This window comes from Macrotis lagotis, chromosome 1 (genome assembly GCF_037893015.1).
Source record: "Macrotis lagotis isolate mMagLag1 chromosome 1, bilby.v1.9.chrom.fasta, whole genome shotgun sequence".
In the NCBI taxonomy this organism is placed as follows: Eukaryota; Metazoa; Chordata; class Mammalia; order Peramelemorphia; family Peramelidae; genus Macrotis; species Macrotis lagotis.
Window position 1 is genome coordinate 497,033,792 of NC_133658.1, and position 25,512 is coordinate 497,059,303.

The 25,512-nt window shown below is 34.0% G+C and overlaps 1 protein-coding gene across 1 annotated transcript in view; it reads right to left on the reverse strand.

The window, feature by feature from the left end:
• Nucleotides 1–25,512, reverse strand: part of SLC37A1 (solute carrier family 37 member 1) — a 113,398-nt gene that overhangs the window by 18,868 nt on the left and 69,018 nt on the right. The window contains exons 11-15 of the mRNA XM_074213914.1: nt 15,110–15,193; nt 10,376–10,507; nt 6,204–6,294; nt 5,691–5,753; nt 3,817–3,902 (exon numbers count right to left, since the gene is read on the reverse strand). Of these exons, the coding sequence (XP_074070015.1) occupies nt 3,817–3,902; nt 5,691–5,753; nt 6,204–6,294; nt 10,376–10,507; nt 15,110–15,193 (456 nt within the window). The remainder of the gene's footprint in view (nt 1–3,816; nt 3,903–5,690; nt 5,754–6,203; nt 6,295–10,375; nt 10,508–15,109; nt 15,194–25,512) is intronic.

Sequence of the window (25,512 nt, forward strand, 5' to 3'; positions counted from 1 at the left end):
AAGTACTGGGGGTTGTCATTAAGCCTGAAAGGTTTAAAAATGACATGAGGATATAGTATAATATGTATCTTGTCTGTCTAACTAAACTTCAAGGACTGGTTAGCTACAGGATGATGAATCTTAGCTACAACAACTGTCCAAATCATCTACTGGATGATTTCCATCTCTATGTAGGCATTGTGGTATATAGGGGTGGAAAGATTCTCTTCCCCTGTTCCCCAGTCACAAAATCCTGAAGTATTAAAGAATTATTTTAAAGACTGAATTATAAAAGGAGTAGTGATCACTAATTTCAAAGAAAGGTCATGCATGTCATATAGTGAATTTCTCCCATCAAAAAATAAACATCACATATATTCTATACTCTTTAATCAATTTAGATGACTATTAAGATATGGCTTCCTTTCAAATATTTTATAAGAAACAAGCTTGTGGCTTGCTCTCAGTATACGTGCTGAGTATTTTCATTAAAGTCTTGAAGGAATAGGAAAGTATTTGATGAATAGGACATATTGGAATGAATACATTAAGGTATATGAATGAATGGAATTATGACACCATAAAAATTACAAAAGGAATGGCATCATAGAAACCTGGGAATATGTGATTGAACTGGTGCAGAGTCAGAGAAGTAGAATGGGGAAATAGTTCATATACTGATTTCAACAATATAAAATAAAATAACTGCAAAATAATACAGTGTATATCTTGGCATGAATTTTCAGACATTTTCAGCACATTTAGGTATTGGTTTTAGTTGACAATACTTATTACAGGGGAAGGATTTTCTTTTTCTTTGGAAAGCAGAGAATTGTAGGAGAGTGAAGGGATAATGATAAAAAAGAACATCAATTAAAATGAAATATTAAAAACACATAGAAGAAGGAGAAGGAATTTCAGAAGAGAACTTAGAACTCATGCTAAATTTAAATAATGTGTATTTAAAAAACCAAATTATATGATAAAAATTTGTGGTGCCATATATAATCCTTTTTTTTGTTCTAAAGAAATTTTAATTTGGTGATGTTTTTAACATTCATCTTTATAAAATGTTTGAAAAATTAAAAATAAATGAAGAGTAAAAGACAAAAAAGAAAAAGATGATTTCAATGGATCTTATTGGTTGAATAGAATAGTTGAAAAAATGAATGTTATCCAAAGTTATATTAAGAGAAATAAAATGTCCACAGTGAAGGAGGTAATAGTTCTATATACTATTCTGCTTAGCCCACATCTTGAATATTATGTGCAATTCTGGACTACATGCTTTAGGAAAAACACAGAAAAACTGAAATGTGCAGAAATGTATGATCAAGATGATGATAAAACTGGAGAACATGACATGTGAGAACTGATTAATGAACTGGGAATGCTTAGTATGGAAAAGAGAATTAGAATGGACATGATAGATGTATTCAAATACTGGAAAGACTTTCTCGTTTGGACTTTTTCATTTGGTCTCAGAGGATAGAATTGAGAGTAATGGATGAAAGTTTTTGAGACAGATTTAGATGATGAGAGAAAAAAACTTCTTAATAATTAGAACTAGCAGAAAACATAATGGGCTGCTCTCTTCAGTGGACGTTTTAGGCAGAAAATAGATGATCATGTTTTATAAATATTCTGGATGAGAGTTTTAGTAAAGTTTATGTAACTCTGGTTTCCAAACTCCCTTTCAGTTTTTTGATTTATGATTTTTTTTTGAGTATGTGACAGACTATTTGTCTGTAGTTTATGGACCAGTCCAATTTAAGCCTGGAGAGACCCAGTTCATCATCAAAACATAAGCCACCAAGTGATAATTGCTTTTTGACCTCACTCAATTATGAAATCACTAAGTTGGGGAAGGGTTCTGATTTGCGTTAGTGGAGGGAATGTTTACATGAATGAACTTGTGGCTATTTAAAAATACTGAAATATGTCCATAAGCTTAAAGTAACTCTTGGTTAGTGAGAATATGACAGGTTGAATTGTTGGAATCTGTCTTCTGCAATCCATAATTCCATTTAATCTATAAGTTCTCCCTGAGACTGCATTCAATGGCAAGGGGATGTTTACAGAGGTAGAGATTAGTTAAAAATCCATATATTCTTCCTAACATCACATGGTTACATATATTGAACACTTAAAATAGTTTAACTATGAAAAATGAAAGAGAAACCTTGTCTGCTTATACAGAGCACTCATTTATAATTACTATAAGAGGAAATCAATGAAAAAGTTCTCCAAATATTGTTGTTGGGGTTGATAGGGTGACCTGTTGTGAAAAATCTCTCTGGTTACTACAATATAAGAAAGTAAAGTTTCATAATAAAAGAATCATTAAATTTCGAAGTTGAAAGTTCTATTTAAACGTCCTCTAGTCCAACCCACTATCTTTTTTTTTTTTTGTGGTACTTGCCCAAGATCACACAGCTAACTAAGTATTAAGTGTCTGAGGTCACATTTGAACTCAGATCCTCCTGATGCCCCTGAGTTACTTAGCTGCCCCCCAAGTCATGATCTTCTTGACACAAACATCTTTGATATCATCCTTGGCAAATGGTTCAGTAGTGTACACGTGAAAACTTTCAGTCATGTGTAACTCACTACCTATACAGGTAGCTTATTCCATTTTTGGACAGTTCTTTAAATTCATCCTGATGTTGAACCTTAAATTTTTTGAAGCCAAGAAAAATAATTCTATTTAAATTAATTTCAAGTGTGATTATTGAGCTCATACTTAATCTATGTAAAGTTCTAAACTCTAGTTGTGGGGATTCAAAGAATTTACTTTCATGCGAAAGTTTTCCAATTGCAGACAGTTCTCACTTTATGTAAGCAAACCATTCCTCAAACTCCTAAGTAAAGCAATTTTTATACAATGTGAATTTGCCCAGGATGTAGGGAAGTGAGGGAGACTAAGAGGGAGGAAGGGAGTTGACTCCAGTGGTGGTTGAACAGGGACATATACAGGAGAGAAGAGTAGACATGGAGGGTCTGGGGATAGAAATGTGGTACCCAAGTTTGGACTGATGGAAGACAGACATGTGGGAAGTGGACTCAGAAGCAGGTGAGTGGTACCCTGGTGGCAGGCTCTCTATGTGTCTTTTTCTCTTTCATTGAAGGGGTTTAATTTAGTTTTTCTTAAGGGTCCCCCCCCCCCCGGGGAAGTAGGAGGCTGCAGGAGCAGAGAGAGTGAGAGAGGAGAAAGAGAGAGAAAGAATAAGAACAATATTGTACAGGAGAGATAACATATGGGTTTTTTTTTTTTGAATGTGAATTTCTTTCAGAATTCTTTATGTAAAGCTGAATTTGCAAAATGCAAATTTATGTAAAGTGAGAACAGTCTGAATTTGAAAATAACCTTTTTTTCTCTCTGCTGAATATTAATAGTTCTACATGCTTTTAAGTGAAAGACAAAGGAAAACAACTGAAAGGAATTTTCTGAGGTCTTAGGGCCTCTATCTTGATGCAATAACACATTTATGACATCCTAGATACATGGCAGCTAGTATTCTATTATAAGCCATCTCAAGAATTCTTAAGATCCTGTGAGTTCTGAGATTCTACCACTTTTATTCATTCCAAGATGATCTGTCCCCTTTCCTTAATTTGTGACTATATGTCAATTAAATGAACTTTAGAAAAAAAATCCTAGTTAGTAACTTAGCAAATTATTGAAGCATCTTCTTGCCCTCTTTGCCTTTAAGGTAGAATCCAGTCAATTTGAATTTTAGTGTCAATTATGCTGAAACCTGTAAAGAAAAAAATAATGGTACCTCAACTACTAATGTATTACTAGCGCAGAAATAAAGTAGATTATTAAACTCTTACTGTTGGAGCTGCTAGTAGCAGCATTAATCCACAGGTAGAAGCCCGCTTTCCCAGCCTATCAGAGACTACACCTGCCAAGATTCCACCTGAAAAAAGAAAGAAAGAAAAGTGTGGCATGCTGGTAGGAATATGTGTTGTGCAACCCCTTCTCATGGAGCATCTGGGTAGTATGGTGGATAGAGTACAGGACCTTAACTCAGGAAGACTCCTTAAAATCTGTTCTTGGACATTTAGTCAGCTGTGAAATGCTAGGCAAGTAACAACTCTTTTTACCTCAGTTTCCTCATCTCTAAAATAGGGGTTTAGATTATTGTCTACCTCCCAGGGTTGTTGTGAGGATCAAATGAAGCCAATAACTTTTTTTTAGATTTTTTTTTTTTTGCAAGGCAAATGGGGTTCAGTGGCTTGCCCAAGGCCACACAGCTAGGTAATTATTAAGTGTCAGACTGGATTTGAACCCAGGTACTCCTGACTCCACTGCGCCACCTAGCCACCCAGCCAATAACTTTAAAATGCTAAATACAGTATCTAATATACATTACATGTCATATAAATGTTAATTATTATTATTATTAGCTATCTTTGAAGGATTGAAAAGGGTCATATATATATATATATATATATATGTCACCCAACTTTATCCTGCCACTTAAATTATTCTCCTATTTACTTTTAAACCTCAGAGATTTTTTAATGATTTCTCTTTTATTAATTTCCTTATTGATTATTTCTTATTAATATAGTTTTAATCTTGTTCTCACTGATTATTTAATTTGTTTATGCCTCCCATTCTAGTTTATTAAATAATTATTATTTAGTTAGAAAAAAATTCTCATTACTAATGCTCCATAGCTAAATATGAAACTTATGGAATTTCTAAAATCTATTAATAAATAAAATCAAGTGAATAGAGCACTGGCTCTGGAGTCAGGAGGACCTGAATTCAAACCCAACCTCAGACACTTAATAATTATCTAGCTGTGTGACCTTGGGCAAGTCACTTAACCCCATTGCCTTAATAAATAAAAAAATAAATAAAATCACTAAGAAAGCAAAGACATATATAATCATTCATACTATTCATAGACTGAATGACTTCAAAGTCTCAATATGAAGTATATATGATTCCTCTTCACTTGTCTGGAAATACAATCTTAAGTGTATTCTTGATGCTTAAAGTGCAAGTCTTGAAAAAATATTTTTCCTCAAATAAGGATTAAATTTGATCTTTTGGTTAGTGCTAGATTAGTTTTTGTGGAACCTAGGATTCAAGCCTTTTATATAAGACATTCTCATTGATAAAGAGAATGATGAATCAATGTTTATTCATGAGAGGCATAGTTAGCCTGAGAGCTTTAAAGAGGGAGAAATATTCTTGAATCCTGCTTCAGGAGAGGACACACATGGTTCTAGAGACTCTTAAGGAAGAGATCCATGGAGACAACCTTCTCAACGTTCCCTAATTCCTAGCTTTTCTCCTTAGAGATTTTAGAGAATTTCCCCTTTGATAAAATAGGGTCCTTGGTCCCTTGGATAAGCTATGATATCTTACTTCCAGAGGGAGAGCTCATTCACATTATGTATTATATGATATATTCTAATCTGTATAATTTTTATGTTTTCAATTTTTATCTGCTTGGATAAATGAGTGTAGTCACTATTCACTAATTGTGATGGTCTTCTGTATAACATATATAGTGGGAAGGAATCAAGCATGGAGATTCAAAGTTGAGGTTCTCTTTCTCCCCCCAACTAGCAATATTTAGTTAGTTGTGAAGATAAATGAAATTTTAGCCTAATTTGTGGTATAGTGGAGACACTATAAAATGTCTGCTAGCCATCTGTCCAAACAGTGGGAGGGCAAATAAACTCACCAATGATTCCTCCAACATCAAACAAAGTGGAAAGATCCCCAGCTTTTTTGGCATCAAAATGATCTAGTTAAGTGATAAATGAAACATTTGATTAATGCAGAGTTTCTTCTAAAAATCAAAGGGTAAGGTCACAAGGAAAATCTTTAAAAATACACACAAATGTTAGAACTATGTGCATTTTCTTTGTTTACAAGTGTAATATTGAAATTAACTCTATTTTGTTTATCTTGATATCTTACTTAATCAAGACTATATCTTTACTAAAACTAAGTTACAACAATTTTTAAAATGTATGTTGCCCATTGAGGTACAGAATCAGAGTGGATTAAGGGCACTCTCATAGTGACATTATTAAATATTTAGTATAACAGATTCACAATGAGAGGTTCTAACAATGACCTCTAAACTGAGACCAGAAATCAGAATCATTCTAATTTCAATTGATGCTGCAACAGAATGACATATGCCTTAAGAAAGAAAAATATTTCTATTTTCAGCAGAATGGATACTTACCTACATTTGTGATATAGAGGGGTAACCAAAATAGAAAAGTATAGCTGACCAGCTTGGCAAATAACAAACAAAGAGAAAACTCTATGACTCCCTGAAAAACAGAGAAAACTAATGGTAATTTTTTATCTTGAATTTTTATCAAGTTTATTATTAGATAATTATTTATTAAGTGTTACTAAGTAATATTTCATTTCCGTCTAATAACTTCTTCTGGGGATTGATTTTGAAAACCCTTGATCAATAAGTCAAAATATAATACAATCAAAATATAGCATGATCTGTTCAAAGAAGTAGGCCAAGCAAAGGATAAATATCTACTGGCATAGAACTAGTTGCTATTTTTAAGGGCTGAATCCTGATATCATTATAGAAGATTGTAAGCATGATTTTCAATTCAAGTAATAAATTCTGAGAAAACTTGGCTATCAGTAAAATTTCTATTGTCTTTAATTATTGAGAATCAAGTTTATTATATATTCAATAGATATTTTATTTTAATCTTGAATTATTTAAACAATTAGTCTTTCCCGACCCTTCCACATTGCCTTGTTAACAGTTTATCTTCCTTCACTGCCAAACTTCTAATTTTTTTTCCCCTATACCTGATACCTCCACATCTTTCACCTTTTATTTGTTTTTTGCTGACTGAAAAAGCTCTTGCAGATATAATCAGAGGCCAGCAGTGATCTTCCAATCATCAAATCCAATTTTTAAATTTTTATTTCTTATTCTTCTTGATCTCTATGTTTTAAAAACTGATGACCATTTTCTTGGAAACTCTGAAAAACTATCCCTGTCTTTCTAATTGCTCTTTGATTGTCACTTTGTCCATTCCCGCAGTTTCAGCTATTATTTTTATGAACCCAATCACGTTTAACTTTTTTTCTTTGACCTCTTTTTCTGAGTTCTGGATCCATATCTCCAAATACTAAAGGACATCTACACTTCAAGTTCCTATCTAGGACCTTAAACTATTTTCCTTCTGATTTTACTGTTTCACTCAGTTTTCTTTGGGATTGTTTTCCTCATATCTCATATTGAATTAGTTATCAAATCCTGATGATTATATCTCTACATCTTTCATATTCATCCTCCCTTCTGTATTTTTATTCTACTATTCTAGAATAGGACTTTATTACTTGGACTATTTCAATAATCTGATTATAGATCTTTCATCCTCCACTCCCACCTATCCCAATCAAGTTTTTAAGTTGCTGACAGATTAACTTTTCCAATATAGATATGATCATGCTAATTTTGCTCAAAATATTTAGTGGTCTCTGCTTTGATATTAAAGATCCTCTATATTAGGTACTATTCAGTTTTATTTCATTTTAGAAAGGCAATTAGGAGTCGTGGAGATAGCTGGCTTACTAGTCAGGAAAACCTGAATTTAAGTCTTATTTCTAATGTATAGTAGGTTTATAACTGAGCAACTCATTTAACCTCCAAGTGGCTTTAGGCAACTCTCTTCATCTTTAAGTTTCAGATTAAGTGCTGATTTACATTGGTTGAGGGTATTTCCTCATCTGTGATTTCCATATACCAATGAAATCAGATCTAATTTTATATTACTTTCCTTCATACACTCAATATTCTAATAAACCATACAATTCTCTTTCCTCAGAATATGTCTTTGCTTAGATTATTCTTTTTTTTTTGGTAATATTCTACTTCTCCTCTACTTATTGAACTCCTAGTCATTCTTTTTTTTTTTATAAGTTTTTTTTTTTTGCAAGGCAATGAGGTTAAGTGGCTTGCCCAAGGCCATGCAGCTAGGTAATTATGAAGTATCTGAGGCTGGATTTAAACTCAGGTACTCCTGACTCCAGGGCCCGTGCTCTATCCACTGAGCCAACTAGCCACCCCCTATTCATTCTTTAAAGTCTAACCTAAATTCTACTTTCTGATTGCTTCCTACTTTCACCCTCAAATATTATATAAAATTTTATTTTTATATTGAAAGTTCATTTATCTTATAATTCTGTATGCTGTAGTTTTATTTGTATCTTATTCTCCTGCTAAAATATAAGATTTCATGAAAGTAGTATGATTTCCCTAGATTTTATATTTCCCTTAATGCCAAATAGTGCTCTGTACATAATATATTCCTTTTTAAATTTCTTTTTATTTATTTAGGGCAATAGGATTAAGAGTGTTTGCCCAAGGTCATATAGCTAGGCAATGTGTTTGAGGTCAAATTTGAACTCAGGTCCTCCTGAATCCAGCATTGGTGCTCTATCCATTGCACTACCAGCTCCCCCCCCCCATTAATCTATTCCTAATAAAAATTCTCTGAATGATGATCAAAAAAATTACACATATAAACAACCCTCTCCTCTTCCTTATAAGACCTAAATTCTGAACCCTAATATAACTTCACACAAATTAACTGGGGCTATTCATTAGATAGCCTTGCTGAGGTTAATTAAGTCCTAAAGATAGATGTCTAGAGATTGAAAAAGAAAATGTCAGTATGGAGAAAAAATATATAGGCTTAAAAGCAGTTTATAAGTACTTTACTATTTAATTTACTTATTTCACATAATTTCCCCATACTTGGTCTAGGCTTTAGTCGAACTTGCCACTCCTCAAATTTGACTACAATATCTTGCTTCTCTAAATGTGTACAGACTCATTTCTCATATTTGTAATTTTGCCCCCCTTAGTATTGCCTTTCAAAAGTCTCAACTTCCTTTAAGGCTCAGCTTGTATGATCTCTTTTACATGTCTTTTTTTTTTTTTAGGTTTTTACAAGACAATGGGGTTAAGTGGCTTGCCCAAGGCCACACAGTTAGGTAATTATTAAGTGTCTGAGGCTGGATTTGAACGCAGGTCCTCCTGACTTCAGGGCTGGTGCTCTATCCACTGCACCACCTAGCTGCCCCATTTTGACATATCTTTTACTGACCCATTAACTGAAAGTATTTTCCATCTTTCAACTATTTTTACAGCACTATACAGGTATTTCTTTGTTTCATTCACTATCTTGTATTTATTTCTACATGTCATAATATGCCCAATCAAGCACAAGGTTCTTGAACAGTCTCTGTCCTTGACCCAAATTTAGCACCTAGCATAATGCCTGTATAAAAGTATTCAATAACTATTTAAAAGGAAAAATAGTAACAAGAGATGACTAGTTTGAAATTGCCATGAAAATAATTTTCTGCTCTTAAATGGAATCTTTCATATGTTTTCCCAATTTATGTTCATGTTTCCCCCTATTATGAAGGTGTTAAATTCACAAGGGTAAGGGTAGCACTTTAGGAAATATCATTCAATATCTGGAGCACAAAGCAAAGTATTTTTCTAATTACTGATTTTGAAAAAGCAAGCTAGTTTTCCATTTTCATCTTTGCCCTTTCTCCCATCCTTTTATTTATAGTATTTACATTTCTTTTTATTGGTCTCTGAAATTTCTGTTGATCTAGTCAAATAAAAATTTAAGCCAACAGAAACGTATTCTCTGGTATCTGAGTAATTCCCTTCTATTCCATTCTTGGAGTTCCTCAATATGCACAAAGCAAAAAGCTATTAATATTTAAAAATTTAAAAAAGAATCCTGCTTTCCTCTTTATTCCATTCCATTCCCACATGCTTCCATTGGAACTTGCTTTACTTTGCTGATAGCTGGAACCCTGAATAAAGCGCGCATGGCATACTGTGAAGTATGCCAATGCTTCTGAGAATATTTATTAGGCTTCTATATTTCCTAAAACGTTTCTACTATGGTTTCTTGTCTTAGAATTTTTTTTCTTCTTAAATTTATCCAGAACTTCACAGCTTCACACTCCATTCATAAGTACTCTAAGATGGTGAAGAAATATAAACCTAGCAAATATAAAATTGCTGAAAACTTAAAACAATTTAAATCTCTCCAAGTTGTTACTTACACTAACACTTTTACACTCCTTTTAAAACATTAATAAAATTAATGTATATGTATATATATATATATATATATATATATATATATGTCATGCATGTGGGTGTATCTATATCTGCCATACCATGATATTTTAAGTTGATTTTCTTTGCTCTTTATAATTCACAAAATATAAATTTTTAATTTTAGTAGGTCAATCAAACAAAACTGTTCATCAAGGTGTATTATGAAATAAAATTAGATATGAGACATAAAGATGTAACCCCTTTAGAAAAATACTCACAGGTATTCTCAAGGCACCTAGGAAACTGATTGCTGCCATTCCATTTCCTCCATCACCATGTAGCACTGTGACAAACTTTGGCTGAATTGTACCATTTTCACCATCTGATAATAAATTCTGAATCTCTGGATCCTGTTTACAAATTCAATTTAAAGGAGAAAGATATTCTATTTAATAGTTATCAAAAACATGAATATTTTATTAAAGTTCCCCTGAAATATCTCATAGTCTCTTCTTGGAGACTACGTGGAATTTAAATATTAGAAGGCTATAATGGTTAGAGGTTAAATATGGGCCTGGCAATAAATTTCATGTCCTGGTGACCAAAAGGAATCCACCTGAGTGGGGGGGGGGGGGGGGTGCTCATAACTATCAGATTGGATGGAGGATAAACTGTGCTGTTAGAAAATGTAATGAACTTTTGAATATTAAGGCAAACCCTGGCCAAGAAAACTTTCATAATGCTATGGATCCATGACAACAGAATACTTATACAATACTATAGATCCATGATATCATCAATGTAAATATTCTCTCCAATCTTGAAGGTCATGAATGATAAACACATATCTTTTGAGGCTCTTGCTTACATCTTCCAGTAAATTCTTCATAGTGATTCTACCTAAAATGCTGAAAATCTTTCTCTACTTGACTTAGTGTGTATAGAAGCAGGATTTACTGCTTTGTGTGGTATAAGCAGATGTCAGACCTCCCTTTCACTATGACTAAATCATTTCCTTTTCCTGTCATATTTATTGCATAATATCTTTTACAATACTTCTTATTGAAATGCTATATCCTATTCTTACTATTGCCCTTTGGTTGACTTAAAACTAATTTTTCACAAATTGTGGTAGTCTATACTTTGCAGTAATATAACATTACTTGGAAAACATGGGACCTTTTTTTCAAAGAGAATCCTGGCATCATTAACTCATCCCAAACACAATCTGTTCATCTTTTTAAACTATAGTCTCAATTAATTTTCTGTCTACAGAATCAATCCAAGATTTATATATTCATGGAACAGATCTAAGAACTGTTAATCCATTGTACATTAAAGTCTAGAAAATACGCTTTCAGCATTCCTGGCTTTTGCAATCTGGGTAGTCAGGGAGAATTAATTGAACTCTAGTCACCTTTGTTTAGCTCAATCAACTCTAGCTACTTCCTATTTCCTTTAGGATCAGACATAAGCACCTCTGTTTTACTATAAAAGCCCTTTCCAACCAGACTTCAATCTTTCTTGCTAACCTCATTATATAGCATTCCCCATCTTATGCTCAAGATCTGACCAATGGTATTTTTTTTCTCTGTTTTTCAGAGCCATCCCTCCACATCAGCTGTCTCTGAACTTTGCATTGACTGTCTCTTATAACAGGAATATACTTTCTCCTCATTTTTCCTCACAGGAAAGTTTCCCTGATTCTTCCAACTGATGGGGTCTTACCTCCTTAGCTACTTTGTTTTGAGCTACCTTGAACTTACTTTTTTTTATATTCCAGGTTTTATGCATGTACCTATTTTTCCTTTGTTTTAGGATCCAAGTTCCCCAATTTTTTCATTCTTGTATACCCAAGTCTAGCACACAGTGAATGCAAAATAAATGCAGTGGTTGATTAGACACCTTAGGCAACAGTCTCATGATAGGACCCTGATTTTACTCAATAACTTAGAACTCTTTTCTTTTTGTTTGAATGTGTGATTTCATCACTCTAGAGAATTCCTACTACTAAATGAGTACTATTCATTATGTAACATTGTTTTAGGGAGTTTTCTAGAACCCTGAAAGGTTATAATTTATACAGTTTCACTCAGCTCATGAAATGGACTCTCTTTCCACAAAGTACTAGGTTGCCTCTGATAATCTTATGTAATTATCTCTATGAAAATTTATTACAAATGACCAGTACTTTAAAACAAAATTTGAGCCCCTACTATGTAAGACATGGCTTCTGCCCTTAAAGAGAGTAAAATAAATATAAAGTATATATAATAAGTTCATAGAAGATATATTTGAGCCTGCTAAGGATAACTCCTAGTTATAGGGGTCAGAGAGTTTTTTATTTTGAGGAGGAATTATGCAGTTGAACTGAATTTTCATCAGACTTTGAGCTAGAGGAGGCAGTCAATAAATGTTTGTTGCTTAAATAGCTCCATAGTAAGGAAACTCTGTATGGCAACAAGTATAAAGAACAATAAAATAGGGCAACTAGTATACAGAACTTCTAAAGTAAAAAAAGATATTTCCTAGTCTACAAGGGAAGTGCAACATACATTTGGAAGGCAAGAAAAACCAGGGAAACAGGATAGGAAGCTGAGAAACAAAAGAAAAGGGTGAAGGAATGGAAAAATGGTACTTCCTGACTAGGGAGTGGAAAAGAAGTGAGTTCTAAGACAAGACCAGTAATACTGAATAGACAAAAAACTTTTATATTAAAAAAAAAATGTGATTTTGCCAGTCCCTACCAGGCTGAGTCACCTTCCCTGTTGACCACTTGGAAACTAGTGGTAAGCCTATGTCAAATTCAGCAGCAAATAATGGAAATTTCATTCATCTCCACTGTAAGTCCCTAAGTCTTGCATGGTAGAAAGATTCTTATAGTACAAAAGTCTTTGTGATTTGCTCTGACCAAAGAAACTACTCATTATTTGTTAACCAATCTTGTGGTAATGAACCTCTCTGAATTTAGTTAAGCTGGTATCAATCTTTTGCTGAGCCTACACTCAAAATCCTTCTAGCATCTGTCAGAGTTTTGGAGGGAGCAGAAAAATGATAATACAGTAAAACACGGGGAATCTATATAATATAGACATCACTAAGGTGCCCAGCATTCATTTTTGTTCTAACTCCAAGGAGAGAGCAACATTAGATTACTTACAAACCAGAAGTCAGAACAGGATTTCAAAACAGTGCAAGTCATCCTTTAGATTTAAATACTCATTTAAATAAATGAGTATTAAACTACAGTTAGTATTCATTTCATACTTTCAAAAAAATCTATATTTTTGCATTTCAGGATTTTTTATTAATTTAGAATAAAAAAATAAACTAATCATATTAAGAATCACACAAATGTGTGCAAAGGCTCAAAATATGATTCAAAATATATTTAGGGGTTTTATCATGTTGGCCTATTTCTTCTTTAAAGACAGAAAACTATTTCAGTTTAAAGGTAAATTAGTTAAATTCTAATATTTCCTAAAAATCATAAGAGTCTAGTGGGTTACTTTAAATAGCTCCATAATAAATATTATGATAATATTTAAGTATGTTATAAATAAATGTGTATCTTTACTATTTAAAAAAAGCAGTAGTGAAGGAAAAATTTGAATTTTTATTATTAATTTTTTCCCCTTGACTAATTAGTTAAAATATTTGGTAATTGGAATTACTTTTCAGGTACAAATCACCACCAGCACTCTCCTAAAATCCCAATTTCAGAATATTCAGTAGCTATTATACTTAAATTTTCATTACAGATGGAACATTTGCATATATAAATACAGGTTTGTTAAGTATATAAATCCTTTTCAAGAAAATGAAAACACAAAATGGAAACAAACTAGAGTAAGCAGAATTAAAAACTACTGCCAAAACCAGATGAAAACATTTTAGAATTGCAAATGTACTTTAGACCAAACCAATTTAAAATGTAATTGGGACATATTTAACGAAATAAAAGTGCAATAAACATTGATAAAATTATATTTTAAAATGAAGTCATTATGGAGACAGTCAAGTTCCTTATATAGGGTTTCTAATTGAGTTTAATTAACACTATTGTTTAAGATACTTAGTTTTTAATCCAGCATTTAAACAAATCTTATAGCCTTACCTGATTTCCTCAATCACAGATAAACTTTGTTCTTTCTACTCTATATAGTAGTGTTAATTATAGAGAGAAATGATATGTTTTATTGTTTGGGGAAAATTATTATACTTTTAAAATCAAATCTATGTGATTAAGGTTGCCTACACGCAAAATGTCACCTAACCCCAGTTACACTTTAGGAATGCTGGAGATGGATACAAGATTTGTTTTCCCAGGTCCTAGATCAACCAAAGCTTTTTTGTTTTGGGTCCCCACCCAGAAGTCTTGTTTAGGGTACACCCAAGCTTGCATTTTTGTTTCTTTGTGTTTTGGTTTTGCCTAGATTTTATTGGATGTTTTCTGTCCTTCACATCTATCTCTATCAAGTTTTCCTCTCAACTTATGTAAACACAATGTTTCATTGTGTTCTTGTGACTGTATAGTTGGTGTGAAGATCCCTTGTCCAAATCCTCTGTAATATAACCTTCTAGAACCTGGATAAGGGGAGTCACACCTCCTTTCTTGTTACTTTCCCAAACAACCTTTCTTTCTAAAACTATTTCAGTTTTGGGGGTTTGTTCTTGGACATAACAGTAATCATTATGAAAGTTATCATATTCTTTCCTTTATTTTTGAATTTATCTATTCCTCCCTCTCTTCCAGCAGAATATCTTATAAACATTTTGAGGATGAGAATATTTTTCCCTCAACTTCTGTCTTTTCCCCAGAACTGGACCTGAGGGCTTAGTGACAGGAGCCTGGTAGGCACTCAACAGTTATCTGTTGAAATGAAAATTTCATTCTGCCAAATAAATACAGTATGACTCACTTAAAAAATTACTTTTCAGTGATGTATTTGGTGCAGATTGCTGCAGGGCAGTGAGAAAATATGTGATTCTATGAAAATGCCCCTCCTTACCAGATTTTTGCTGCTTTCCTTGGTGTACAGAATCTGTTTTTGTACTCTGAATCTGTTAGTACCATTCTCATAGCCTTTTGAGCTCTGAAAAAACAAAACAAAACAAAACATTGCATTTCACATGTTCAATTAAAACAGTTCCTGAGCCAACAAACAAAATTCAAACCAAACTCAATCTTTTTACAAATGATACAATGGTGAAAGATTTAAGAACATTAAGCACAAAAAGACCAATAATGTAAACCAATAATGTAAAAATAATATGGACATAAACAGAAAATAAAATTTAATATTTGTGTGTATTATAGAAGGTACGGAGAGTGGGAAGAGTCATTCAAATCATATTATTTCAAAAGATGAGTCAGCAAATTGATGTGTTCCTAATACTGCTGCAGATCTCCAGTCATTCACACCCTCTTATATTTCTTGTCTCTTGTTCATTTTGTCCCATAGATATTTTACAGTTGATCTCTCCAATACTCCAAAAGTCTTCCTTTAGATCTATTTATATTTTGTATGCAGCAATGCAACACTTGCTCTATTCGTTTATAATCCCTTGCTCCTGTAACATGAATTACCTCCTCTTCCAGGCATATATTTTCTTGAAGAAAGTTTATTATAAATTTGTTATCATTAATAAAACAATCAAAAGAAGATGTAAAACACAAGTCAAAATCTTACTAAAAATTTCTAGTCTTTAAAAAGATTAACAAATTCTTCACAAATTCCTGCTGAGTTCCCAAGGTTCACTTGCTATTTTCCAAGTTTAATGTCCTAGTTTGGATTAGTATCCAGTCATATCTCTAGAACCATCTCCTCCCACTCCCATCCCATTATGCATTGCCAGATTAAGACAGATGGCATATGAAACTAGAACAAAAAGCATTTAATTAAAAAGAGAATGCAAAAGAAATTAAAGATTATTATATCAAATTGTAAATACTTTCGAATTTATCCCTTGATCTGACACACTGGGAGAGATCTATATTACTCTAAACCCATGGCACCAGTGTTAAAAAGTTGGGGTCTGAAATTTTCTTTTTCTAGTCACTTCCCTTTCTCATTGGGATAGAAACAGCAAATGTTGAAACCTTGGGAACCAAAGCTTTACACAGTGTTTGGGCCAGGAAATGTCTTTCAGACCATTTCAGTTCATGTCAGTTTGGCTTTTCCAAGCTATGTTTTTGTCCTTGGCAGTCTCTAATCATCTACTTTCTAAGTAATAACTTTTATGTCACTTTCATATGGGTCATCATTAAAATTATGTTACCTTCTACTTACAAGATATGTACCTTGTCTTCTTACCCTTTGCTTTTTGGATCAACAGCATTTTAATCAACCTACCTTATTTCATACTACTACCCTTCATACAATTTATATTTTGCCAAGTTGGATTACTAGCTATCACTTATACTTATCCGTTTAATCAAGCATTTTCTAATTCCCAGATTTTTAGTTCTTTCTCTCTCCATTTTACCCTGAATTATACTTATTTCTGTACATCCCTTGCTGAATGTAAGCTTCTCGAGGTCATCGATTTTTTTTGTCTTAAGTGTTTCTTCAGTGTTTAACATAGTGCTTTGTAAATAAGAGACACTTCTAAAAAGTTGATTTAAATTGAAAAATATCATTTTTGTATGTTCTTGGGCATAATTTAAAACATAAATGTGTTCTTTATCTGTTTTATTAATTTAATCTGTAAATGTTTGGGATGAGGTGCTTCATTTCATTTTCATGGTTCCATAGACTAGTTTCCATCATTTTATGAGGTAAAATTGCCATTGCCTTCATGGTATTTTACAAATATTTTTATATTACAAACTATTGTTGACCTTGGCTGCTATGCTCCTCTGTTTGACAAATGGACCAAAGATTTCCTGGTTGAGGCAGTTTCTGGACTCTTTTTTAGTTTTCTTATTGTAGCAAGTGATTTATATTAGTTAAACCTTGTGGGAAGTGATGATAACCAAGATCAATCCTTGCTAGCCCAGCAAGGAAGCCTTAAGAAATTCGAGGATTCAAATTTAGGAGACTTGGAATTTGGTGAGGTTATTGAACCTGGTTCAACCCCCTACCCCAGACCCCCTCCACAGAGACTAAAAGGATGTAGGGGGGATTACATTTGTTCAGGTAATTCCTGAGTGACGAAACACCTTCTCTGCAACTTGCAGTCTACAATGAGTTGCAGTAACTTACTTGGATTCCTAGGCAGCTATGTGATACAATGGATAGAACCCCCAAACTCAGAGTCAGGAAGACCAGAGTTCTAAATTGGTCATAAACACTGACTAGCTGGGTCACTTACCCTAGGTAGGTCACTTAACCCTGTATGCCTCAGTATCCACATCTGTACAATGAACTGGAGAAGAAAATGGTAAACCATTTGGTATCTTTGCCAAGAAAACTCCAATGAGTTTTGTTAAATTGCCCAAATTAACCCTGATTCACATCGAGGGCCATCTCCAGTCATCCTGATTCATATCTTGCCACTGGACCCAGATGGTTCTGGAGTAGAAAGTAAAACTTGTGACTTAGTACAGCGTCCTCTAGCTCAAATCCAAAATGGCTGAACAACAACAGCAACAACTCCAGGTCGTACAGACAGTAGGTATAAGAGACAGGGCTCAGACTCAGGGTTTCCTGGGGTGAAAGCCAGATTGCCTCCTATCAGGTAATAGTGCCTGTCACTGTATATATTAATTAAAGAGAGGCATCATGTTATAGAGGAATGAATGCAGGACTTCAGGTCCGGTGAATCCTGGTGTCAAATTCCATTTCTAATGCTTTCTTTCCTTACAAGCATGGGTAAATACATCATTTAAACTCTCTTGAATCTCAGGTCACTAATTTTTTTCTTAGGGTTTTTTTTTTGCAAGGCAAACGGGGTTAAGTGGCTTGCCTAAGGCCACACAGCTAGGTAATTATTAAGTGTCTGAGACCAGATTTGAACCCAGGTACTCCTGACTCCAGGTGCTTTATCTACTAAGCCACCTAGCCACCCCCAGGTCACTAATTTATTAAACAGGAAGAATGTTGTGTTTTATCCTTCTTTCTCAAAGAGGCCCATGACATCAGGGAGATGAAGCCATGACAAGCACATGAACTAGATTTGAGTGAGGAGATGCTGTATTAAGTCACATTCTACTCCAGAATCAATTGGGTCCAGTTGCAAGATATGAATCAGGATGACTGGAGATGGCCCAGGATGTGAATCAGGGTTAATTTGGGTAATTTAACAATTGTCTGAGATCACACACACCTAGTAAGTCTAAAGTATTGGAGTCTGGATTTGAACCCAACTCCTTTTGACTTCAGGGTTGGTGTTCCATCCACTGTGTCTTTCAAACAGGAATACTTGCCTGAGAAACAATGTTTGACACAGTCAGTCATTTAGGAAGTATTGAATGTGCCAATAAGTGCTAGACACTTTATTAAATGTTGGGGATACAAATATAAGGAACAAAACAATACCTGGTCATAATGAGGTGAAATTCTGTTGGGAAAGACAAACTTAAAAGACTTTGCCTTAAAAGACAAACTCTATATCAGGGGTGTCCAATTTTTACACTTTTCTAGTTTGAATCACACAACAAAAGGAGACAAGGTTTTGTTGGGTGATGCAGCCCAGAAGAGTGGAAAGATTAGACACACCCTGCTCTAATTCAATAACTGTCTCATCAAAGAAACTTTAAATGAAAGAACTGAAAGATAAGGATATTAGGAAACTTAGGCAAAATAGTTTCTGATAATTTCTACAATATTTGCTTCAATTATTTGTGAATTCTTTTTTTTATTTTGATATGAACAACATAGCTTTCCTCTCTTATTTTATTTTTTATTAGGTTTTTGCAAGGCAAATGGGATTAAGTGACTTGCCCAAAGCCACACAAGCTAGGTAATCTAGGTAATTAAGTGTCTGAGACCGGATTCAAACCCAGGTACTCCTGACTCCAGGACCGATGTTTTATCCACTGCGCCACCTAGTCGCCCCTAGCTTTTCTCTTTTTAAAAATGAGCTTAGCTCTTTATTTTGTTAGCTTCTTTAAAAAGTGTATAATTGGGCAGCTAGGTGGCGCAGTGGATAGAGCACCGGCCCTGGAGTCAGGATTACCTGAGTTCAAATCCGACCTCAGACACTTAATAATTACCTAGCCGTGTGGCCTTGGGCAAGCCACTTAACCCCATTGCCTAGCAAAAAAAGAGAAAAAAGTGCATAATTATCAGTAAACTTTTATCTTCAATTTTATTAATCATCAGTTTTCAGAATTTTTGTTACTATTTGGGAACTTTTATTTTGTGTTTAAAATTTTATGGTTGTGTACCCAACTAATTGATCTTTCTTTGTTCTGTTGATGAAACATTTGGTTATATGAATTTTACATATAAAAACTATTAGTTTCACCCACAAGTTTTGATATGTTGTCTCACTATTATTTTTTTAGATGAAATTGTCTATTGTTACTTGACCCCACTGATTCTTTTTTTTTTAGGGTTTTTTTTCCAAGGTAAATGGGGTTAATTGGCTTGTCCAAGGTCACACGGCTAAGTAATTATTAAGTGTCTGAGGCCGGATTTGAACTCAGGTACTCCTGACTCCAGGGCCGGTGCTCTATTCACTGTGCCACCTAGCTGCCCCAACCCACTGATTCTTTAGAGTTAGATTAGTCTTCACTTAAAACTTTTAGTTTTTTAAGGACCTTATATTGAATATAATATTTCCTACATTATAATAAGGAAATCATATATTACATTTTTATACATTTTTGGTGATCTTTAGGCCCTAATAAAGGATTAATATTTAGCATTGCAGCATGTACATTTTTTCACCCTACCCTTTATTAATTTCAATAAAACTGTTATCTTTAGTTCATGAAATACCTATTTCTCCCTGTAGGATTTTGTGTGTGTGTGTGTGTGTGTGTGTGTGTGTGTGTGTGTGTGTGTGTGTGTTTTGTCAAATAGGTTTTCCACGGTTATAAGCTTTTTCTTTTACCTTTCAGGACATTGTATTCCACACTATTCTGTTCTCAAAAACCACCACTGCTAAGGTTTGTGTGATGACCACTGTTGCTTCTGGGTAGTTGAACTCTTTCTTTCTGATTGATTATAGGATTTTTCTTTAATCTGATAATTTTGTGTTTTGTTTACGATATTTCTAGGAGTTTTCATTTTGAGATTTTTTATCAAGATGTGACAAGTAGATTCTTTCTATTTTCATTTTGCTACCTGGTCCTAAGAGTTTTAGGAAGTCTCTTATATCCTCATTAAGGATACTCTTTAATCATGTATAGATGACCCTTACAAAGATTTTGTATGTATGTATGTATGGCAAATTAGGCATATATGTCCATCAGTAATTGTTGGGTTTTTTTCCTCAGTCACTTTTTACATTTTAACAAGGTCTGAGATTTTTTTCACATGATTTTTGAATTTTGTATTAAGGATATCTTCTCAAATTAACACTTAGCACCTTTAAAAATGGATATTACTAGCATAGATTTCTTCTATTTATACTTAGTCCAATTTGGCAATTCTCCTTATCTTTGTTCTCTTTAGTACTGTTTGTACCAAACAAGCATATCTTGGACTCTAATGCTAGAATCCAAGTGGGGTAATCCTACATTCCTCAATGTTGAAAAAAAATTTTATTATAATGATCTTTGTTGATCTTTTCAATTTTAATTGTTCATTGTTCACCCATTTTGATCTTAAATGACCTTTGGATGCCTTTGCTTTGTTGGTTCATTCCAGCCTTTTGCCAAGCAGGTACTACTGTCCACTATTTTATTCTACTTAATAAGATGGTACTGCTCATATTCATCAGTTGTCCTTCTCTATGAGATTTCCAAATGTCTTCAGGTTCTAAAGCTGTAAGGCTATTCCTTTCCATTTGCTGCCTAAAATTTTTTGAAATGAATATTATGAACATGACAGGGAAATTTTCCCTGAGCTACCACCAATTGTCAGAAAGTAATTTCCTGTGATTTCAGAGATAATTGAAATATGAGATTTTATAATGCCCTTAGACAATAGAATGAATGGCCCCCTGACATCCATATACTTTGCCCCATTTTAGATGAAAAATTGGGGTTGTATTCAGATTCAGTCTGAGTCCTTAGTTAGGATAGTTCCTAACAATCATATAGAGATTTGGCTTTCATTTTCATTTGTCTCTCCTTGTAGTTAACACCTGGCCCCTTTATGTTGAAGTGTCAGAATTCAGGTCACTGGAAACATTTGAGTAATAAAGCAGCAGCTTTATCAGATTTTCTATTGATAGATATGTATTGTAGGGAGAACTTGTGATAGAGCAGATCTTTTCTAGAAACTTGCCTCAATCCTTGGATAAGTAGGCAGAACTGGTAGAATCAGCCCAATTCTGCTCTGAGCTGCTTATGAGGACCCTCCTTGATAATTACCTTCTTTGACACAGTTCATTCCCACTTTCCTTTATTTTTTCTATTAGTTTTCTTTGTGTTCTTTCTGCTCAGTTCAGGTTTCCTTCTTTACTTCTTCTTCATTTCCAGATCTTCTGAATCTCCCTTCTTCTAAAATAGCTCTCTCTTTTTTATATAAAATTTTCAGAGCATGTCAAGTCCCTAGATTAAAGGTGAGATACAGGACCTATTCATATTCAGTTCTGATTGTCTGAATTAAATAAAGTTTTTATCTAACAAAGGCTAGCAGTTTTAACTGGAGTGAACTATTCACTGGGGCCCTTATGATCTCATTTCTAGATGAAGAACTCAGGACTAAAGATCTACCTCCCTTCTCTAATGTATATATTCCTTCTCTCCACTCACCCAGATACTACTTTCATTAAAGCCTTCATCACCTCTCAGTTGAACTATTGAGCTAACTTCCAATTCTTTGTCTTAAGTCTCTCCCCACATAGGAAGGTTTTCCTAAAGTGCAGATCTCTTTATGGAATAAGTTCAGTAAGTTTTAGTACTTTAAAGATTATACCATAAAATAATTAGAAGTAGATAAAATCCTTTTCACAGTCATAGGTAGGAGGAAAGTGTGGGGGAAAACAAGCATTTGTTATATACCTTCAGTATTTTGGGAACTGTGCTAAATGCTTTACAAAATTCTCACAATAACCCTGGAAGGCAATTAAATCTATTATCTCTATTTTACCAGGGCTGGATCTGAAGTCAGGTTTTCCTAACTCCAGGGTCAGCATTTTTAGCCAAATAAGGAATAAAGGCAAGCACAAAAGATAGCATAAATTATTTTGATTACATTAACCTGAAAGCAAAATTTATGCATCTAGGAAAAGATGGGAAGGGAAAAGGAAGGGGCGAAAAGCTTTTATATCAAATATCTTGATGAGGGTTTTGTTTCTAAGATATTTAGAAATTTACAAGCAGGCAAGTTTGCCTAAGTTTTAATCCTCAATAGATGAATTGACCAAAGGATATGAACAAATAGCTCTAAAAATAACTTCAAACTTATCAATCACATAAATGATTGCTCCAGATAATTAACAATAAGGAAATGCAAACCAATACAACATGAGGTTTTGCCAGTTGGCTAAGATGACAAAAATGGGAATATAGAAAGACAATAAATTATTGTAAACTGGTAAAACCATTCCAGAAAGCAATTTATAATTATGCAAAGTGACTAAAATATTTATATTCATTGACCCTGATAAATCTCTGCTGCATATCTACCCCAAGGAGGTCATTGCCGAAAAAGGCTTCAGATATGACAAAATATTTTTTACTTTACTTTTTATCATAACAATGAATTAAAAATAAAATAGATGTCTATCAGTTGGGAACCAATCATAGATTAAGCTAGAAAAATCATGATACATGAATGTAAAGGAATATTACTGTACTAGAAAAAGCAACTAGCATGATGAACATAGAGAAGTAAGGAAAGACTTACCTGAACTCATATAAAGTGAAGTAAGCAGATTCAGGAAAATAAATATGCAATGACTCAACAATATTAATGGAAAGATAACAACCAAAAACCAATAAAAAATGAAAGATGGAAAAAATTATAAAGAACAAGCTAGATCCCAAAGAAGAGAGATATTAGGATACTCCTCGGGTGGAGCCAAAGTGGTGGCGTGAAAGTAAGATTTCCCTGAAACTTGTTCCCCAAAAAACTCCCAAAGCTGTTGAATTATAACTCTAGCTAAAATTTAAAGGGTCAGAACACACAGAAAGACTGAGTGATACAATGTCCCAGTCCAAGACAACTTAGAAGTTCCATGGGAGGGGTGTGTTTCACTGGGAGTGGGGGTTGGAAGAAAGCTGTGGCCACAGCATAGCCCAGGGATCACCAGGAACAGCTTGAAGGGGTGGTGAGAGAACTCTGCTGCACCAGAGGGTAGGACTGGCCTCAGAAGAGCCCTACAATGAGACTCTGCAGTGGGAATCAGGGAAGCCAGCCTACAGCCCATAGAATTTGGGGGGGGGGGGGTAGGGGAAAATTGCAGAGATTTCTCTGCTCTCCCTGGGGCAGGATTCTGCTGTTTGCCTACACTCAGATTCAGGTTCTGTTTGGGCTTCCATATGAAGATAGCTCAGCAGGGACACTTCTCGCAGCTCCAGGGCAGATGGGAGCGTGGTTATCTACATAGCAAAGCACAGGCAAGAGAGCATAAGAACTTAAAGGAATAAAGGTCCCAGTGGGGTGTCCCAAAAAAATCCCCACAGCCTTGGAAGTGCAGTCTTAGGCTGCAGTCTTAGTCTTAGGCTGAGAAAATGAGCAAACAAAAGAAAAAGATGAATATGACCATAGAAAATTACTTTGGTCCCATAGAAGATACAGAAGACCACAAACTCAAAGGTTCTGTATTCAAAGCCTCTAGGAGAAATAGAAAGTGGACTCAGGCTATGGATGAGCTCAAAAAATAATTCAAAAAGCAATTAAGGGAGATGGAGGAAAAAATTGGGAGGAGAAATGAGAGCAATGCAGATAAATCAAGAAAACCAAATCAGCAGTTTGTTGAAAGAAATACAAAAAAAATTGAAGAAAATAATATGTTAAAAACCAGTTTAGGCCAAATGGAAAAAAAAAGCAGAACAAAAGGCAAATGAGAAGAATACCTTAAAAAGCAGAATTGGCCAGCTGGAAAAGGAGATAAAAATGCTCTATGAAGAAAGTAACTCCTTCAAATGCAGAATGGAACTAAAGGAAGCTGATGACTTTGTGAGAACACAGGAAGAAGTAAAACTCTTCCAAAAACCCCCTCAAAATAGAAGAAAATGTGAAATATCTTATTGGAAAAAACACCCAACCTTGAAAACAGATCCAGAAGAAATAATTTTAAAATTATTGTGCTACCTAAAAGTCATGACCAGGGAAAGGGCCTAGACTTCATTTTTCAAGAAATAATACATCAAAATTGCCCTAAGATCCTAGAAGCAGAGGATAAAATAGAAATTGAGGGAATTCACCAATCACCTCCTGAAAGAGACCCCAAAAGAAAAACTTTCAGGAATACTATAGCCAAATTCCAAAACTCTCAAGTCAAACTGCCAGAAACAAACAATTTAACTACCGTGGCTCTATAGTCAGGATTACACAGGATCTGGCAGTATCTACATTAAGTCAAGGGCCAGTGTTCTGGATATGGGCTCAGGGGCTCCTGGCTCCAAGGCTGGTGCTCCGTCCACTGTGCCACCTGGCCATACCTACAATTATTACTATTATTTCTTTTAATTTTAATTTTAATTTTTTTCTCTCCCCTTTACTTTATCGCTCAAGTGAGTCTATATTTTTTGGGGGGAGGGGTATTTTGTTTGCTCTTAAACAAGAATATTTTATTAATGTATAAAAAACATTATTTGTACAAAATGAGAATAAATAAATATTAAATTAAAAAAAGAAATTAAGAAATAATGAGGATTAGTGAAACAGATTAGGTCTATAACATAGAGGAGCAAATGTTTTATAAATTCAAAGATCCCAGATATTTGGATAAGAACTACTATATGACAAAACCTACCAAGAAAACTGCAATGAGTTGAAAATCTCATATCACATACTAATGTGGATACATAATATAAAAATAAAGGGATATAAGGGGCAGTTAGGTGGTACAAAAAAAAGACACTTCTTCAAAATCATGTATAGAGGTGGAGGATTCAATAATACCAAATGTATATAATGTCATATCTGTTCTAGAGTAGTAGACAATTTGTCTGATTTTTTCTCTTCCTCTTTTTCTTTTACAATTTTTTTTAAATTATATGAACTGATGTTAAGCAAAGGGAGTAGAACCAAGTGAACATTGTACACATTAGCAACAACCTTTTGAGTTGAACAACTATGATGGATACAGTTCCTCTCAGGAGTTTAGAGATCCAAGACAACCCTGTGAGAGTTAGTATGAACAATACCATCCACTTTCAGAGGAAAAAACAGAATTTGAATGG